Source organism: Cnephaeus nilssonii (assembly GCF_951640355.1).
Source record: "Cnephaeus nilssonii genome assembly, chromosome: 1".
Taxonomy (NCBI): Eukaryota; Metazoa; Chordata; class Mammalia; order Chiroptera; family Vespertilionidae; genus Cnephaeus; species Cnephaeus nilssonii.
Window position 1 is genome coordinate 84,727,259 of NC_137072.1, and position 16,505 is coordinate 84,743,763.

Sequence of the window (16,505 nt, forward strand, 5' to 3'; positions counted from 1 at the left end):
TTTGGATCTAGCAATTAATGTCACTGGTGTCATTAACCAGACCAATGTATGCGTTGGGGGGCAGAAACCAGACTGCAACAGGTTAAGGAGTGAGCAGGAAGTAAAGAAGTGGACATAGAAGAGTAAGATGCTTTAGAAAAGCTTACATGAGGGAGAAGAATAAGGCATTAGCAAGATGGAGAGTAGTTAGAAGATTTTTTTAAGGGATGGTAGTGATGACTATCATAGCACCTTCTCATATGACTGTTAAGACGATTAAAAAATTAATAATTATAAAATGGTCAGGTAAGTGTTTGGTAAAGAAAGAATAATCAGTTAAAGCAAGGTCTTAAGGAAAAGAAAGGAAATGGGACCAAAACAGAGGAAGAAAGACTAAACCTTAAACTGGAAGAACATTATTCTACGCATGAAGTCTTGAGAGCCTGAGTATGAATACTGCTAATTTTAAAATTACAAGTAGATATAGGAAGTTGAAACAAGGTGATATAGTGAGGAGGATTATAGGTTGTGGAAAGAGTTTGAGAGAACAGCAAAATTCAGAATATATGCTGAGAAAAACAAAACTCAAGCAAAATAATAATAATAATAATAATAATAATAATAAGGCAAGCTAAGATTGATAACCACAATGACTTGGTGGTTTCCATCAGCATGGTTAGGCTATTTTCTCCAAATACCTCAGGCACCTCACAGAGATGATGAAGACTGGTGTCATAAAGTACTTTGAAAAAATATGAAAATGTGATTATAGGTTGAAAAATACCAGTAATATTCAACTCATGTGCATATTTGATATTTTCAACATCTCTCCATAAAGTAAGTTTTTTATCTGACATTACTATAATCCCTTTGCTTTAAACTCAATTTTAATCCAAATAATATTCAAAGTACTTCATGAAAGAGTTATAACAACACAAGTTAAATCTATATTTGCATGTACAGATCACATCACTCCAAAAAAATGCAGAAAATTAAAAAAGTGTTACCCAATTTAAACTTCAGTAAGCATATTAAGGAAGAAAATCTGTAATTACCTAAATCAGAATTTAGTCAAGACACCAACAGGAAGTATGAAAGAACAAAAGTTGTATGGTCATGATCTAACTCCATATTAATTCCCCCACTTCTTCAGAAAACTATTTTATGAGATACTATTACTTGTAGAAAACACACACAAAATATATGGTAATAAAAGAATAACTTTCAAAGAGACATGTTCAAAATGACAAAATCTGTATGTTTAGAGTAAAAAAACAAATTAAAAGATAATTAAAATGCATAGCATACTTTAATAAACTATCTCCTGAGATGAAAAGAGTAACATGGTCATAAAATTATATTTGGGGAAGTTGATGATTCACCTAAAAGAAAAACAAAGTAACAAAACAAAAAACTACTATTCACCTAAAAGCATAATGAAGTGAAATGGATTAGAATTGCTCTAAAACCATCTAACCCACTCCAGCTATTAACTCTATTAACAAATTGATTAAAAATATAAAAACCATAAAAAAACTCAGTATCAGTAATATCAAATACAACCCAAATATATTTATAATAAATGTATATGCTCTCAATCCCTACTATACAAATAAATAAAAATCCTACCTGCTTGTTGTAATCTCTCAGACCACTTTCCATCATGGCTAATTTTTCTTGTAACTGATGGACTTCCTGTTGAAGTTCTTGAATTCTGAAACACATTCATACCCAATGCTAATATACTTTTGTTCAGTAATACAAAATAACAAGAAATGGAACTAGACACATTCTTTTATAAACTCTCTACTTTTTGTTTCTCAATGAATTATGAAGTGTTGTACCATACATAAATGGAGTATATCATCTTTCAGAGTTAATTTTATAAGAATCATAAAGAACTGAGTAGTAAATAATTTGAAATTCAGATACATTATGCAATAAAATACCTACTATTGCATTTTGATCCTTAGGACAACTCTTTGAGATGCTGTTGGTAACGCTTAGGTTCAGGAAATTGAGGGTAAAGTCCAAAATTCATAATGTTAAGTGAAATAAGGGCCTTAAACAGGTTTTCGGATCCTAACTAATCCTGTATTTTCTAATAAACTATCCTATAATCCTGGAGAGAAGAAAAATATTGATATATACTACAATTTCCTAAGTAATTACAGCAAAAAAATAAAAAAGCCACTCTTTTCTGGAACCTATTAATTCCAACAGAATCAAGATTTGTCCAAATCACCTGAATTCTACAATTGCCCAAATGTATTTGTACTACATCCAGCCTTTCCAAGCATCTAGAATAATAAAAGCGTAATATGCAAATCGACCGAACGACCGAATAGCAAAACGACTTTCCAAATAGAGGCATGACCTTCCAGACGACCACACTATGACACCCATTGGCACCAGGCCAGCCAAGGTGATGCGACGTGATTGGTCAGGGGGCCCCATCATTGCCCCATGATCGCCCTGCAGAGGGAGGCCCAGGCCACCGGCCGGCGGGGCGATCAACTAAGGGGCTCCACGATCGTCCCAAAGAGGGAAGCGCAGGCCACCGACGGGCAGGCTGCGGCGGGTGGGCAGGGCCTCCCTCTGTAGGGGTGATTCATGGCAGAGCCCCAGCTGGGTGGGCAGGGCCTACCTCTTTGGGGTGATCGATCGTGGGGCTCCCGGACTGCGAGAGGGCACAATCCGGGCTGAGGGATGTCCCCCCACCTCCAGTGCATGAATTTCATGCACCAGGCCTCTAGTTAATATATAAATGACACAACTACATTCCTACTGGAAAGATAAAGCCTGAAACCAGGTCTGCTTTAAGAAACAGTTTCCATGGAGTGAGTAAGGCTGGACACAGCTCATCCCTGCTATTATTGGAACCACATTTTCTACTCATCTAGGCTTAGGAGAAGAGTACGTATCCAACTGCATTCAAAAAATGCACAAATGACTGAATGTAAACACAATTTGCATGTGCAAATTAAAACAAGATAATCAAGAGACTAATGCCACCTATGATGGCTTAGTAGAAAAAAAAATGATAAAGAGAAAGGTAAAGTCAGAAAATGATATATATGCAGCTAAAAAAACCCCTCCTTAAATAATACTAACGTATTGTTTAAGAAGCCCTAGATTATAACTGTAACAGAAACACACAAAATATTTCATGATTAAGGTTAGATAACTGTATAAATACAGGTACATTAACATTGTGTGAAAATAACTGAGCTAAGAGATCCTATTGAGAACCTTAACCATAGTTACCTTTCTAGGTTGTTATATTGATACTAGTGGCCCGGTGCACGAAATTCGTGCACGGGGAGAGGGAGGTGTTCCTCAGCCCGGCCTGCACCCTCTCCAATCTGGGACCCCCTCGAAGGATGTCCCACTGCTGGTTTACAGGGATCGGCAGTAGGACATCCCTCTCACAATCCAGCACTGCTGGCTCCAGCCGCTCACCTGCCTGCCTGCCTGCCTGCCTGCCCGATTGCCCCTAACCACTCTGCCTGCTGGCCTGCTCACCCCCAACTGCCCCCTGCCACCAGCCTACTTGCCCCCAAATGCCCCCCCCCACCAGCCTGATCACCCCCAACTGCCCCCCCTACTGGCCTGCTCGCCCCCACTTTCCCTCCCCCCTCACTGGCCTGCTAGCCCCCAACTGCACCCCCTGCTGGCCTGCTCATTCCAAACTGCCCCCCTGCTGTCCTGATCACCTCCAACTGACCCCCACTGATGGTCTGCTTACCCTCAACGGCCTCGCCCCCCACCAGCCTGATCACCCACAACTGCCGTCCCATCCTGGCCTGATCACCCCCCCGGCGACCCAAGCTCCCAGCCCCTCCTTTTTTTCTTTATTTTTTTTCAGCACCTCCTTGAGTGGAGGTCAGGGCCGGCTAGAAGCAAGTATCTGGAATTTATTTTTCTTCTATAATTGAAACTTTGTAGCCTTGAGCAGAGGCCAGGGCCGGCCAGGGCAGGTGGGAAGCTTGGCTTCCTCCATTGCCGGGGCAACCCAAGCCTCCTGCTCACTCCAGCTCCATGGCTGCTGCCATCTTGGTTGGGTTAATTTGCATACTCGCTCCTGATTGGCTAGTGGGCGTAGCGGAGGTACGGTCAATTTGCATGGTTCTCTTTTATTAATGTAGATTAATAAAATGGAAAAACTGCCCCATAGTCTCTGCATAATCCACAAAATTAAAAGTAATCTGCACTAGCCCTGGCAAGATGTCAGTTAATTGGAGTGCATCCTATACACCATAAGGTTGTGGGTTCGATTCCCGGTCAGGGCACATACCTAGGATGCAGGTCAATCCCTGGCCAGGGCACATACAGGAGGCAACCAATTGATGTTTCTCTCTCATATATTGATATGTCTCTGTCTTTCTCTCTCCCTTCGTCCCTCTTTAAAATCAATAAACATATCCTCAGATAATGCTAAAATAATAATAATAAATAAAAGTTATCTGCACTATTTCTATTGGTGTATTCCATATTTTAATGTTTCTCCAGCTATGCCCATAGAAGCTGTCACTAGTGCTCTCTTGCTCCTTTGAACCCCTCATAATTTTTTTTAAGTTTTTATTGATTTCAGAGAGGATGAGAGGAGAGGGGGAGAAACATTAATGATGAGAGAGAATCATCAATCGGCTGCCTCCTGCATGCCCCCACTGGGGACCGAGCCCACAACCCAGGCGTGTGCATGACCTCCTGGTTGTAAGTCAATGCTCAAGCACTGAGACACACCAGCTGGGCCCCATAATTTTCTTAATAGCATTTTGTGTATTCTCTTGTCTCATCTTTACTGCAAGATTGTGAACTTCTCAAAAGCAGCAACCCCCTTCTTACTCATTTTTACATCCCTAGAACACTTACATCGTGCCTTTCCTAGAAAGCTTAGTTGAAACAAAATGTGTATCTGATTGCAATTTAAGCAAACGCAAACATATAGAACTAAAGAATCATGAAGCAAGAATTTTGAAGCAAGAATTTCAAAGCCAATTGCAAATCTATCCATGTCCATCAGCATTTGACATAAATCTGAAGTAACAGAGTCCTGTAAAAGAGAACTTTACTTTGGTTGATGAAACCAAATGTCAAAGCAACTCTACTGAAATAGATTCTAAATGGCACTAAACAGTTTTAAAGCAAATATGGACAGAAACAGCAGGCATATGATCTATCTGAAATCAAAGTTACAAAACAAATTAAAAAATTGTATATTCAGAATACATTCAGAAAGTATTTACTGAGTGCTTTTGCAAAGCTCTCGGCTAGGCAATGGAGATACAATAGTTAATGAGACAAAAGCCCCACAGTCAAAAAATAACTTGGTCAATTAACTAAAGTCAACAAGAAATTATTTAATGCACCTGTTATCAGCCACTTGTAGGAGGTCTGCAATGTAAGGGTCATCTGGCTGAGGAACTGGATAGGAACTGACTTCAGAGGGAGGGACTGGTTGGTCAATTTGCATTCGCTGGCGCCTAAAAGCAATACTTCTTTTCTTGCCGCCTAAAGAAAACAAATGTATATTTCAAAAAAAAATTATAAACAAACAAACCACTGTTTTAGAATTAAATATTCCAGAAGGTTGGCCTTTTTGTTATACAGTATGTCTCTAAATCATCTTATATATGGATAAAATGTTTTCTCCCCCATATATAAATACCCACCCCGATCTTTAAATGATGCCTTCCTGAAAACTTCAACAGATATGGTTATAAAACAAGTTTTATTTTCTGCACGCGTGGCATGTGTGCCCAGACTTAATCTATGCCTCCAGTAGATGGGGACCAGATATTGGCAAGATTAAAACTTGAGTGTGCCTTCTTTATTATTGTGAGCTCAAGAAGTTACCACCAATAGAAAACTGTCAAACAAGGAGCTCAAGACAGTGAGAACTGCCTTAATACACATGCTTATTAAGCAATGCCAAAAGAGCAGATAACTGAAATTTTAAGTAGTAAAATTAATATATAATGGAATGTCAACTGTAATATAAAATCATGCTGTAACCTGAATTAGTAGGGAATAGTTTACTAATTATCTTTAAAAATAGCAGGAGTGATTTCTTTTTATGAATAAATATATCCTATCTTAGTGCAAACCACATGGATAATTTATCTTTTTCAGCATCTAGCTAAGATTATACATGTTCTTAAAAAACTCACTGATCCTCATAAAGAAAAACATAACCCACAACTTTGTATTCCTTAGAATCCTAACAAATTTGGTATATTCTTACATCTCTCGTTCTGAGGATGAAGCAACCGAGTCAAAAGTATTTAAACAGAAGCATCGAACAGACTGTCAAATTACAGCAGGAAGGCTGGGGAGGGGGGAGGGAGGTAAGAGATCAACCAAAGGACTTGTATGCATGCACATAAGCATAACCAATGGACGCAAGACACTGGGGGGTGAGGGCATGTATGGGAGTGGGGTGGGGGGGCAATGGGGGGATATGGACACATGTAATACCTTAATCAATAAAAAAAAAGTATTTAAACGACCTGCTTGTAGTTACACACCTAAACAAGACAAACCATTTTCTTCTTCCCTTATCTACTGATTTCCTATCTTAATTGCTCCTCAATTTCTTTCATGACCTTCTTCTTCCATAAGTCCCTTAAATACGAACTTCCCTAAGGTCTCTTTGGTTCTCCTCTCTTCCCAAACTACACAATCTCCCTAGATAATTCCACAGCTTCAATTTCCAAGATACTCCAAAGGCTTCCAACTTGAATCTCCATCTGGGACCACACTTCTAAGAACAGATCTACATACCCCACTGCATATTGGAAATCTCAATGTGATTGTCCCATGTAACACCCTCAACATATCCAAAGGTGGATTTCTGCCCCCACCTCCCACATTCCCTAGCTTGAGAAATAATACCATTATCCACCCACTGAGAAGTCTGAGAATTCCCCTTACCTTCCAAGCCTACCATATTCAGTTACTAAATTCTACAGATCACATCCCTGAATCTTTCTTGAATCTGTCCTATTCTTTTCTCAGGAAACCAGGTTATCCTCTTTCTTTCTCAACCTTCCAGTTATTTCTGAGATCTTCCCCACTTTTCCCCACCTTTTCTGCCATTGGCTCACAGTGTGCCTCTCATTTCCTGCCACCTTGAGCTCCAGATTCTTCCCCACCCTAGCCTCTCAATTCCTAATCTGACAACTCTCATGAGTTTCTTCACTCAGTTTCAAGTACATAACAACACGATTGTGCTTGGACTCTGTCTCTACTTAGAACTATATTAGCTTTTGATCTTCAACTCCCTTCTAATCATAATCTTCATCTGACCAAGTAACTATTGGTCCACCTGTGCTCTTTAATTTCCCAATCTCTACCTAATCTCATATTCCTGCACTTTTCTATGCCTCATTTACTCCCATAATCTTGATCCCATGGCTCAGATATCCCAAAGACCTTGTCATTAGTACTGGACATCATGCCTGAACAACCATCAACTTGGATATGCCCCATCATCTTTTCTCTTGTTCAAGAACTGAGCATAAAGGTAAAAATAGTAAAATAAACTAAGAAATTATATCTTTTCTAAATTCTTTAAGTATGGATCACTTTTATAACTAAAACTAGAGGCCTGGTGCACGAATTTGTGCACCAGTATAGTCCCCCGGCCTGGCCTGAGGGACCAGGATGAAACCGGTTTTCTGACAGCCCCTGAGGGATCCCGGATTACGAGAGGGCACAGGCCAGGCTGAGGGACCCCACCAGTGCATGATCGGGGCCAGGGAAGAACTGCGGGAGGGCTCCAGGGCGTGTCCGGCCCATCTCACTCAGTCCCAATCAGCCGGACCCCAGCAGCAAGCTAACCCACTGGTTGAAGAGTCTTCCCCCTGGTGGTTAGTGCATGTCATAGTGACTGGTCAACCGGTCGACTGTCTGGCCCCTGGTGTTCAGTGTACGTCATAGTGAGCAGTTGAGCAGCCTTAGCATATCATTAGCATATTACACTTTGATTGGTTGAACAAATGACTGAAGGACCAGACACTTAGCCTATTAGGCTTTTATTATATGGGACTAGTGGTGCGGTGCACAAAATTCGTGCACATTAAAAGGGGATTAGAGGAAATAATTTAATATTGCTATTTGCCCTTTCTCTATAATAGAACTGTCAGAGATGAAAGAAAATTAGTAAAATGTATATGAAAACCTTCCTCCTGTCAAGAGTCTGGGGTGCACCACGGGACCCAGAGTCAAGTCCCCGCCCACCCACATGCGCCTCAAAATCGTGGGAGACCCAGACCCGGCCAGTCCCAACTTTGTCAAGCCCCGCTGGGCAGGGGACGTAGCCTCAGGTCCCCCGGCCTGGCACCGGGGGGGGGGGGGGGGGCACAGCCTCAGGTCCCCTGTCAAGCCCTGCTGGGCGGGGGGGAGGGGGGGCGCGGTCTGATCTCCCCTGTCAAGCCCCACCAGGCAGGGGGTTGCAGCCTCAGTCTCCTGGCCCGGTGCTGGGGCAGGGGGTGTGGCTTGAGGTCCCCCAGCCTGGTGCCGGGGTGAGGGGCGTGGCCTGAAGTCCCCTGTCAAGCCCCACCTGGTGGGGGGGGGCATGGCCTGAGGTTCCCCGGCCTGGCGCTGGGGCGAGAGGAGCAGCCTGAGGTCCCCTAGCCCAGCACCAGGACGGGAAGCGCACCTTGAGGTCCCCTGTCAAGCCCTGCCGGGTGTGGGACACGGCCTGAGGTCCCCTGTCAAGCCCCACGGGGGTGGGGGAGGGCATTTCCTCAGGTCCCTGCTGATTGCTCGTTAAGGCTCCTTATGGGAACTTGGCCTCAGCTGTGGGTGCAGCCATCTTTGTGATGGAGTAATGGTCAATTAGCATATTCCCTCTTTATTAGATAGGATAATAACAATATAGGAAACAGAATTTAAAACAGAGATTAAGGAAATAAAACTCTGGGCATTAAAGTTAGACTTCTTACAGCTAAGAAGCTATTACTAAGTTTCTAAGCACATGTAAGAAATACTACCTGGATATTCAGAAGTAAATCAAAATGTTTATGTGACTATCCAAACATATTTTTTCAAATACTAAAGTCTAGGCATGAAAATCCAAAGTCCTATTTCAGTTAGTAGTTTAACTATCTTTAAAAGATTAGATATATATAATTTGTTTAGAGAAGGAACTGATGTACCTGGAGTTTGTACAACAGCATGCAAATTCTTTTCTTGAAGTTGTTGAATCTTTTCATTCTTAGCTTTGCTCTCTTTCTCCAAAAGTTTGAGTTTATGAACATACTGGTTATTTAAAAATTTCAGATCAGCTGTTTCACGTGTACTCTCCTTCAATGTAGTTTTCAGCTCTTAAAAGATTCAAAGACTATTTTACAGATCAAGAAATCTATGGAGTTCTTCCACTTCATAAAATACAAAAAGTCCCCAATTTGAAAGGCTCTACCTAATTCTTACGCATGCTTTGTTTGAAAGGCTACTACCTTTTCTACTACTATTAACAAAACTGCAAGTAAGTCATTAAGCACAAGAGGGAATCATATTTTTCTTCTGCTGTAATATTCATTCACCATGGCTTATGACCCAATAAATTGGATATCAAGCTAAGAAATTATGAATTCATGCCAGGTTTTAGAAAGGGCTTTCAACTGAATGTAAGAATTTACAGTAATATAGCCATATAATTACTCTTTGCCTAGTACTTTTGAAATAACTTTATTGTACCTTCTAGCTCAAAAATGGAGTATTAAAGAATCAGAATGATGTATGGCTTTTAACTTACTTTAATCCTCTTAATTTCATTATAGGAAAAACAAAAGTTGTTTCAAGAACATTCCCTCAGTTCTAGCAGTTAACCTTTTCTCTAGCAATTGTAAATCTAAAAATTCAATCCAGTTATAGCATACACAAATACAGATATGGAATGAAAATTTATTTTACTTCTCGGGAACTCTTCAACAAACCCTACAGAATTTCAAGAGCTGTTACAAGAGGACTACCACATTGTCTAATCAATAGTTTTAAAATTAGACTAGCCTTTCCTATACATAAAATGAAAGGGGGCAAAAATATGGCATTAAAAGAAAAATCACAAAATTTTACCTTTAATGTGTTGGGCCGATTGTTCTCTCAGTTTCATTAATTCCAGGTATAATTCATTATTTTCCCTGCTCAATTTTGTATTTTCAAGTTTGTAAGGTTCCAAAACAAAATCAAAATTGGCACTTTCTTTTTCGGCTTTCACAGCAGATAATTTTGATTTCCTAAGACTTTCTGTTGTATGAACCAGGTCACTAGAATTAAAGAATAGAAAATGTAAATACCAGGAAACATTCTATTAACTTTCTAATAACTAAAAATATAATTATAAAAGGCTTAAATATGTTAAATGCCAAGTGAATTCAAATATAAAAACAAACACTTAGGAGTCTTTCAAGGTACTACGAAGCATTAAAAAATTTCTCAAAACAAGATTAAGTTATAAATTATCCTATATAATAAAAGCCTAATATGCTAAGTGTCCGACTGTTCATTCGATTGTTTGACCAGTTGCTATGACGTGCACTGACCACCAGGGAGAAGACGCTCCAACTGGTGGGTTAGCTTGCTGCTGGAGTCTGGCCAATCGGGACTGGGTGAGATGGGCCGGACACACCCTGGAGCCTCCTGCGGTCCCTCCCCAGGCCCGATCATGCACTGGTGGGATTCCTTGGCCTGGCCTGCAACCTCTCACAATCCAGGACCCCTCGGGTGATGTTGGATAGCTGGTTTCAGCCCTATCCCTGCAGGCCAGGCCGAGGGACCCCCACTGGTGCACGAACCTGTGTACACATAATTAGAATCATCTTTGAATCTCCCCTCTTGCTCATTCCCCCATTAGTCACCTGATCCTGTGGAATCTGTGAAACTTACTTGTTTTTTCAGCCAATATTTATTGAGTACCTGCTACATGCTAAGTGCCAGGTACACAATAAATAAGATTCAGTTCCTTGCCTCAAAGAACACAGACTAGTGGAATATTTACTCCCAACAATACTTATTGAGCAGGGAAAGCAATAAAGAACCCAGTCATGGAGCTTATATTCTACTGATAGTTTGTCAAAAAGTTATGCTACTACTAGAGGCCCGATGCACAAAAATTCGTGCAATAGTAGGCCTTCCTTCCCCCGGCTGCTGGCACAGGCTTCCCTCCTCTGGCCGCCTGCAGGCAACTGGGATCCGGGCTGCTTCCCTCCTCCGGCTGCCTGCAGGCACCTGGACCCGGGCTGGCTTCCCTCGGGCCGCCCACAGGAGCCCAGGACCTGGGCTGGCTTTCCTCTGGCCCCAACTTTGTCAGGAAGGACGTCTGGAACGATGTCCAGAAGACATCAGTCTAATTAGCATATTACCCTTTTATTATTATAGATGTGATAAACTCAACAAATACTTCAGTGCCAATTATGTATTCAGCCTGTTCTAGGTATAGTCTCTGGTCTCCTAGGTATAGAGTTTGAATTCTAAAGGGAAGTCAAATGGAAGCTTCCAGTAATAATAAGTAGTTAAGGTGGCATGTAAGAGACATGATAGAGTCCAGCAGACTGTATAGCTAACTAAGCACAAGGGCAAGGGGACAGAGAAGAGAGAGAGACTTTACAGGCAGAAAGAACAGCATATGGAGAGACCATGGGTGAGAGTGTCCATATGTTTAGGGAGCTTCAATTGGATCAATACATGGGAGATAAAGCTGCAGGGGCTAGATGAAGGGTTTTGAAGGCTATTCTAAAGACCACAAAATATTTTTTATCTATTCTTTCTTCTTATCATCTCTTATAGTCTTCGGAAGCGATTTTCAACCTGACATCACATGGCACACATAAACTAATTACTAAAATTCTGCGGCACACCATAAAAACATTGTATTTTTTTGCCGATCTGACCAAAAAGAAGGTATAATTTTGATTTATTCACACTGGATAGCTATTTTTGTGTTGGCTGTTGTCATTTTTTATTTGACAATATAAAGGAAAAGAGATCAGTGGCCCTGATTAAATAGGTATTGCATGTTTTAAAAATTCTTGTGGCACACCAGTGTGCATGCCATGGCACACCCATCGAAAATCACTGTCCTAATGCAAAAGCTCCCGAAGCAATTTCCCTGCCCCAGGCTCAAACCACAGTAATAGAGTTCATGTGGTAAAGAAAATCACAAAGGATCCTTCAGTTAAGGTTAATACATAACAGCTAAAGAATTACCACATATAATGTAATATGTAACAGCTAAAGAAATAACATTATTAATGTAATAGTAACTAAAGATCAGTAGGTGAGGCTGACATAGAACTCCCAATTATATCAGAAAACCACATTAAAAAGATTGTAATTCTATCCACAGGGAAAGCCCTCAAAAATGTTTACTTTAGACGATATAGTATGAATGGTGACCCCAGGAGTTCTACAATATGGAGACCCTGAATTCATGATGGAGAAGCAGGATCTGCAACAAATAGATGTGCTTTGGATAATTTAAGGGCTTTTAAAAAATCTACCCAATTCTTTACTGTAGCATGAAGTTCAATCAAACCAGATAAATGAAATTAAGGATTATAGAGGTTTAGAACTGTATTTTCATCTTTACCTGAAAAGTTTTTCTACCAAGGGTAAACACTCCACTGTCAGAGTCTGGCGGTATCCCAACTGATCCAATCTTTTTCTAATATTAATATACTTTCTTTCTGCAGCTGTAGTCATCTTGTCTTCCAAAACTAGTATTCACTTCCAAAAATTAAAGTCCTAAAAGAGTGAAACATTATATTATTATAGTTACTATTATTGTTTCATGATAAGAATGAAATATTCCTTTTAACTGGAAACAATTCTTTTTCTACTTTAGACAGACTTCTGCAATATTTAGATTGATTTAAGTAGAATGCTTATGATATTCTTATTGCTGCATTGAAATGATTATCTGGCCCAGGCTGTGTGGCTCAGGGTTGAGCATTAACCTATGAACCAGCAGGTCATGATTCAATTCCAGTCGGGGCATATGCTCAGGTTGTGGGCTCAATCCCCAGGGTGGGGCATGCAAAATGCAGCCAATCAATGATTCTCTCTCCCTCTCTTCTCTCTCAAATCGATAAAAATATTTTTTAAAAATTAGTATCTGTTTATAAACCTCTATCTAAAAAGTGAAAAATCAATAAAGCTTCTAGAAGAAAAAAAAAGAATATTTTCCTGAGCCAGAGGTAGGAAGAAAACCCTTAGAGAAGACTATTTAAAAAGCACTAAATATAAATATAAAAGAAAAACTTGAAAAACCGTACTTCACCAAATTAAAAATGTCTGCTCATTAAAATATTCCATTAAGAAAACAAAAAGGCAAACAAAGTGGGAGAAAATATTCATAATATCTAAAATCGATTTTTATAAGGAATATATAAAGAACTCTTGCAATTCAACTCTTAATGCTGACAAATAATCTATAAAAGAATGGGTTAGAGTTTAATAGGCACCTTGCAGAAGATATCTGAATGAAATAATCACATGAAAAGGTGCTTAAGAACATTAGTTATCAGAGAAATACCAGGTGTACCGGTTGATAATGCAGATTTTTTTTCAGTAGATGGAGTTACACATATGTTGATATGTGATTTGATATGTATGCTATTTTATTGTATTGACAGCAAGCTTTAAAACTTCATGTCAAATTTGCTGAAGGTGTTAACATCATAGATATTTTTACACTTAAAAATGTCGAATTTCATGCCAAAAAGAGTATTTGAGGGAAGTTTTAATTCATTATTTTGAAGAAAAGTGCTGCTGAAAGTTATGGTATACTTCAGGAAACTTATGGTGAACATGCTCCATCTCAAGATACTTGTGAATGCTGGTTTAAATGCTTTAAAAGTGATGATTTCTATGTGAAAGACAGAGAACATCCAGGTCAACCGAAAAAGTTTGAAGCATTATTGGATGAAGATGTGTGTCAAACTCAAAAACAACTTGCAGAAAGATTAAACGTTGCTCAGCAAACAATTTCCGATTGTTTACAAGCAATGGGAAAGATTTTAAAGGAAGGAAAATGGGTGCCACATCAAATGAACGAAAGACAAATGGAAAACCAAAAAGTCATCAGTAAAATGTTGCTTCAATGGCACGAAAGGAAGTTTTTTTTGCATCAAATTGTGACTGGCGATGAAAAGTGGATTTATTTTGAGAATCCCAAATGCACAAAATCATGGTGGATCCAGGTCAACCATCAACATCGACTGCAAAGCCAAATCGCTTCGGAAAGAAGACAGTGCTCTGTGTTTGGTGGGATCAGGAAGGTGTGGTGTATTATGAGCTTCTGAAACCAGGTGAAACCGTTAATACTGATCGCCACCGACAACAAATAATCCATTTGAACCACGCTTTGATCGTGAAACGACCAGAATGTGCCAGAAGACACGGCAAAGTAATTTTGCTTCATGATAACGCACCATCACACACTTCAAAACCAGTTAAAAACACATTAAACTATCTTGCCTGGGAAGTATTAACCCACCCGCTGTATTCACCAGACCTTGCTCCTTCAGATCACCACTTGTTCTGATGGATGGCACACGCACTTTCTGAGCAGCACTTCAAAACGTACAAAGTGGAAAACTGGGTCTCTGAATGGTTTGCCTCAAAACAAGGAAAGGTCTATTGGGACGGTATCCACAAATTACCTGAAAGATTGTAGCTAGCGGTGGACATTACTTTGAATAAAGCACTTTTGATGTTTCTTTTGAAATGATCATGTTTTCTTTGATTACAAAATCCCCATTATTAACCGGTACACCTGGTACAAATTAAAACCACAATGAGGTACAATTTCACCCATACTAGAATGGCTAAATTAAAAGGTTGTCAAGGATTTGGAGCAACTAGAATCTTTACACTAGAGTACAAAATCACTGTGGAAAATATCTGGCAATTTCTTATAAAGTTAAACATACTTCTACTCTATAACTCTGTAATCTTATTCCTAGGAATTTACTTGAGGAAATGAAAATAAGCAACTTACAAAGAGACTCTACAAGAATATTCATAGCAGCTTTATTCATAATAGCCCCCAAATGGAAACAAACTATATATTCTTCAACAGCAGGATAAACTGTGATATATTTATACAATGTAGTACTACTCAAAAATAAAAGAGAAGGAGCTACAGATACATATCAACCACACAGATGAATTTGAATAACATTATTTGAGCAATAGAAGCCACCCACGTATATCGTATAATTCCATTTACATAAAGTTCAAAAACAGGTAAAATTAAACTATGTGGACAGAAATTAGAACAGCAGCTGCCTGGGGCCATGTGGGTGGGTGGAGACTGACTGGAAGGGTTAAGAGGGAACTTTCCCGGGTGATGAAAATATATTGATTGGGGTAGTGGTTACACAAGTGTACACATTTATCAAAGCTTTTCAATTAAGTACTCTTAAGATCTGTGCGTTTCACCACGTAAATTTTACTTCAATGATTAAAAAACACACGCATGTCTCTATACACGCTTTTATCCTTGTCTTCTAAAAATATTTATGAGCCGAAACCGGTTTGGCTCAGTGGATAGAGCGTCGGCCTGCGGACTGAAAGGTCCCGGGTTCGATTCCGGTCAAGGGCATGTACCTTGGTTGTGGGCACATCTGTGCAGGAGGCAGCTGATCGATGTTTCTCTCACATCGATGTTTCTGACTATCTCTCTCCCTTCCTCTCTGTAAAAAATCAATAAAATATTTTTTAAAAAATAAAAAAATATATTTATGAGCCTATTCTCTATCAGTCTGCCCTAAAATGTAGTTATCAAAAGATCACTTCTTTAGAGACCTTGCTCTTTTCTAACCTTTGCCAGGAAAATACAGCCCTATTACTCTAAGCCAAATAAAAACTGCTTTACAGCGCTACTGTTCTTCACAACTTACAAACGGTGAGATCTCACAACCACTGGGTCAGGCAGAGGAGGCCAAAGAGGCCCTCTTACTCCAGGATGAGCCAAGGCTGTGCCCCGGAGGAGCGTTCCCAAACCACAGGTCCCCAAGCGGGTGGGCAGTGAGGTCCCTGGAGTCCTGGCCCAGCACTGGCTGCCGTCCCATGCCACCCCAACTTCCCAGTCACAGGGACCTCTCCGTGATTACTCCATCCTACAGATCTTCCTTTCCCCCTCTCCCTCAGCGGTGTCCCTTTGGACTTCCTAAGTTCCTTCCACAAGAAGGGACCTGACGGACGCAGGGTGACATCAGAAATACACCTGTCCAACCAAGAACTAGCGGGCTTCACCTCGCACATTCCCTCTTTGTCTGGTACCAACTCTGGTTACCTAGAAATAATACTTCCTTACCGGGGAAAGGAAGGGAGGAAGGGGGAGGAGGAGGGAAGGTGAGAGAGGGAAGGAGAAAGAGGGAGGGAGGGAGGGAGGGAGGAAGGGGGAGGGGGGGAGAGGGAGGGGAAGGAGGGAGGAAGGGAAGAGGAAAGAGAGGGAAGGAGGGAGAGAGGGGGGATGAGGGAGGGAGGGAAAAGGAGAGGAGAAAGAGGAGAGA

General features: G+C 40.4%; 1 protein-coding gene across 7 annotated transcripts in view; it reads right to left on the reverse strand.

Moving 5' to 3' along the window:
* The window catches only part of CEP135 (centrosomal protein 135), a 71,182-nt gene that overhangs the window by 53,464 nt on the left and 1,213 nt on the right, over positions 1-16,505 (reverse strand). For 5 of the 7 annotated variants that reach the window (XR_013813428.1, XM_079768967.1, XM_079768963.1 and 2 more), the window contains exons 2-6: positions 12,575-12,729; positions 10,063-10,253; positions 9,144-9,311; positions 5,352-5,493; positions 1,609-1,693 (exon numbers count right to left, since the gene is read on the reverse strand). Coding sequence is in view for 6 of the 7 variants with exons in the window: in XM_079768967.1 (XP_079625093.1) it covers positions 1,609-1,693; positions 5,352-5,493; positions 9,144-9,311; positions 10,063-10,253; positions 12,575-12,687 (699 nt within the window). In the remaining variant the exon portion in view is untranslated. Of the gene's footprint in view, positions 1-1,608; positions 1,694-5,351; positions 5,494-9,143; positions 9,312-10,062; positions 10,254-12,574; positions 12,730-14,648; positions 16,397-16,505 lie in introns of those variants that run through there. The other 2 variants (XM_079768964.1, XM_079768965.1) reach the window with 2 other exon arrangements.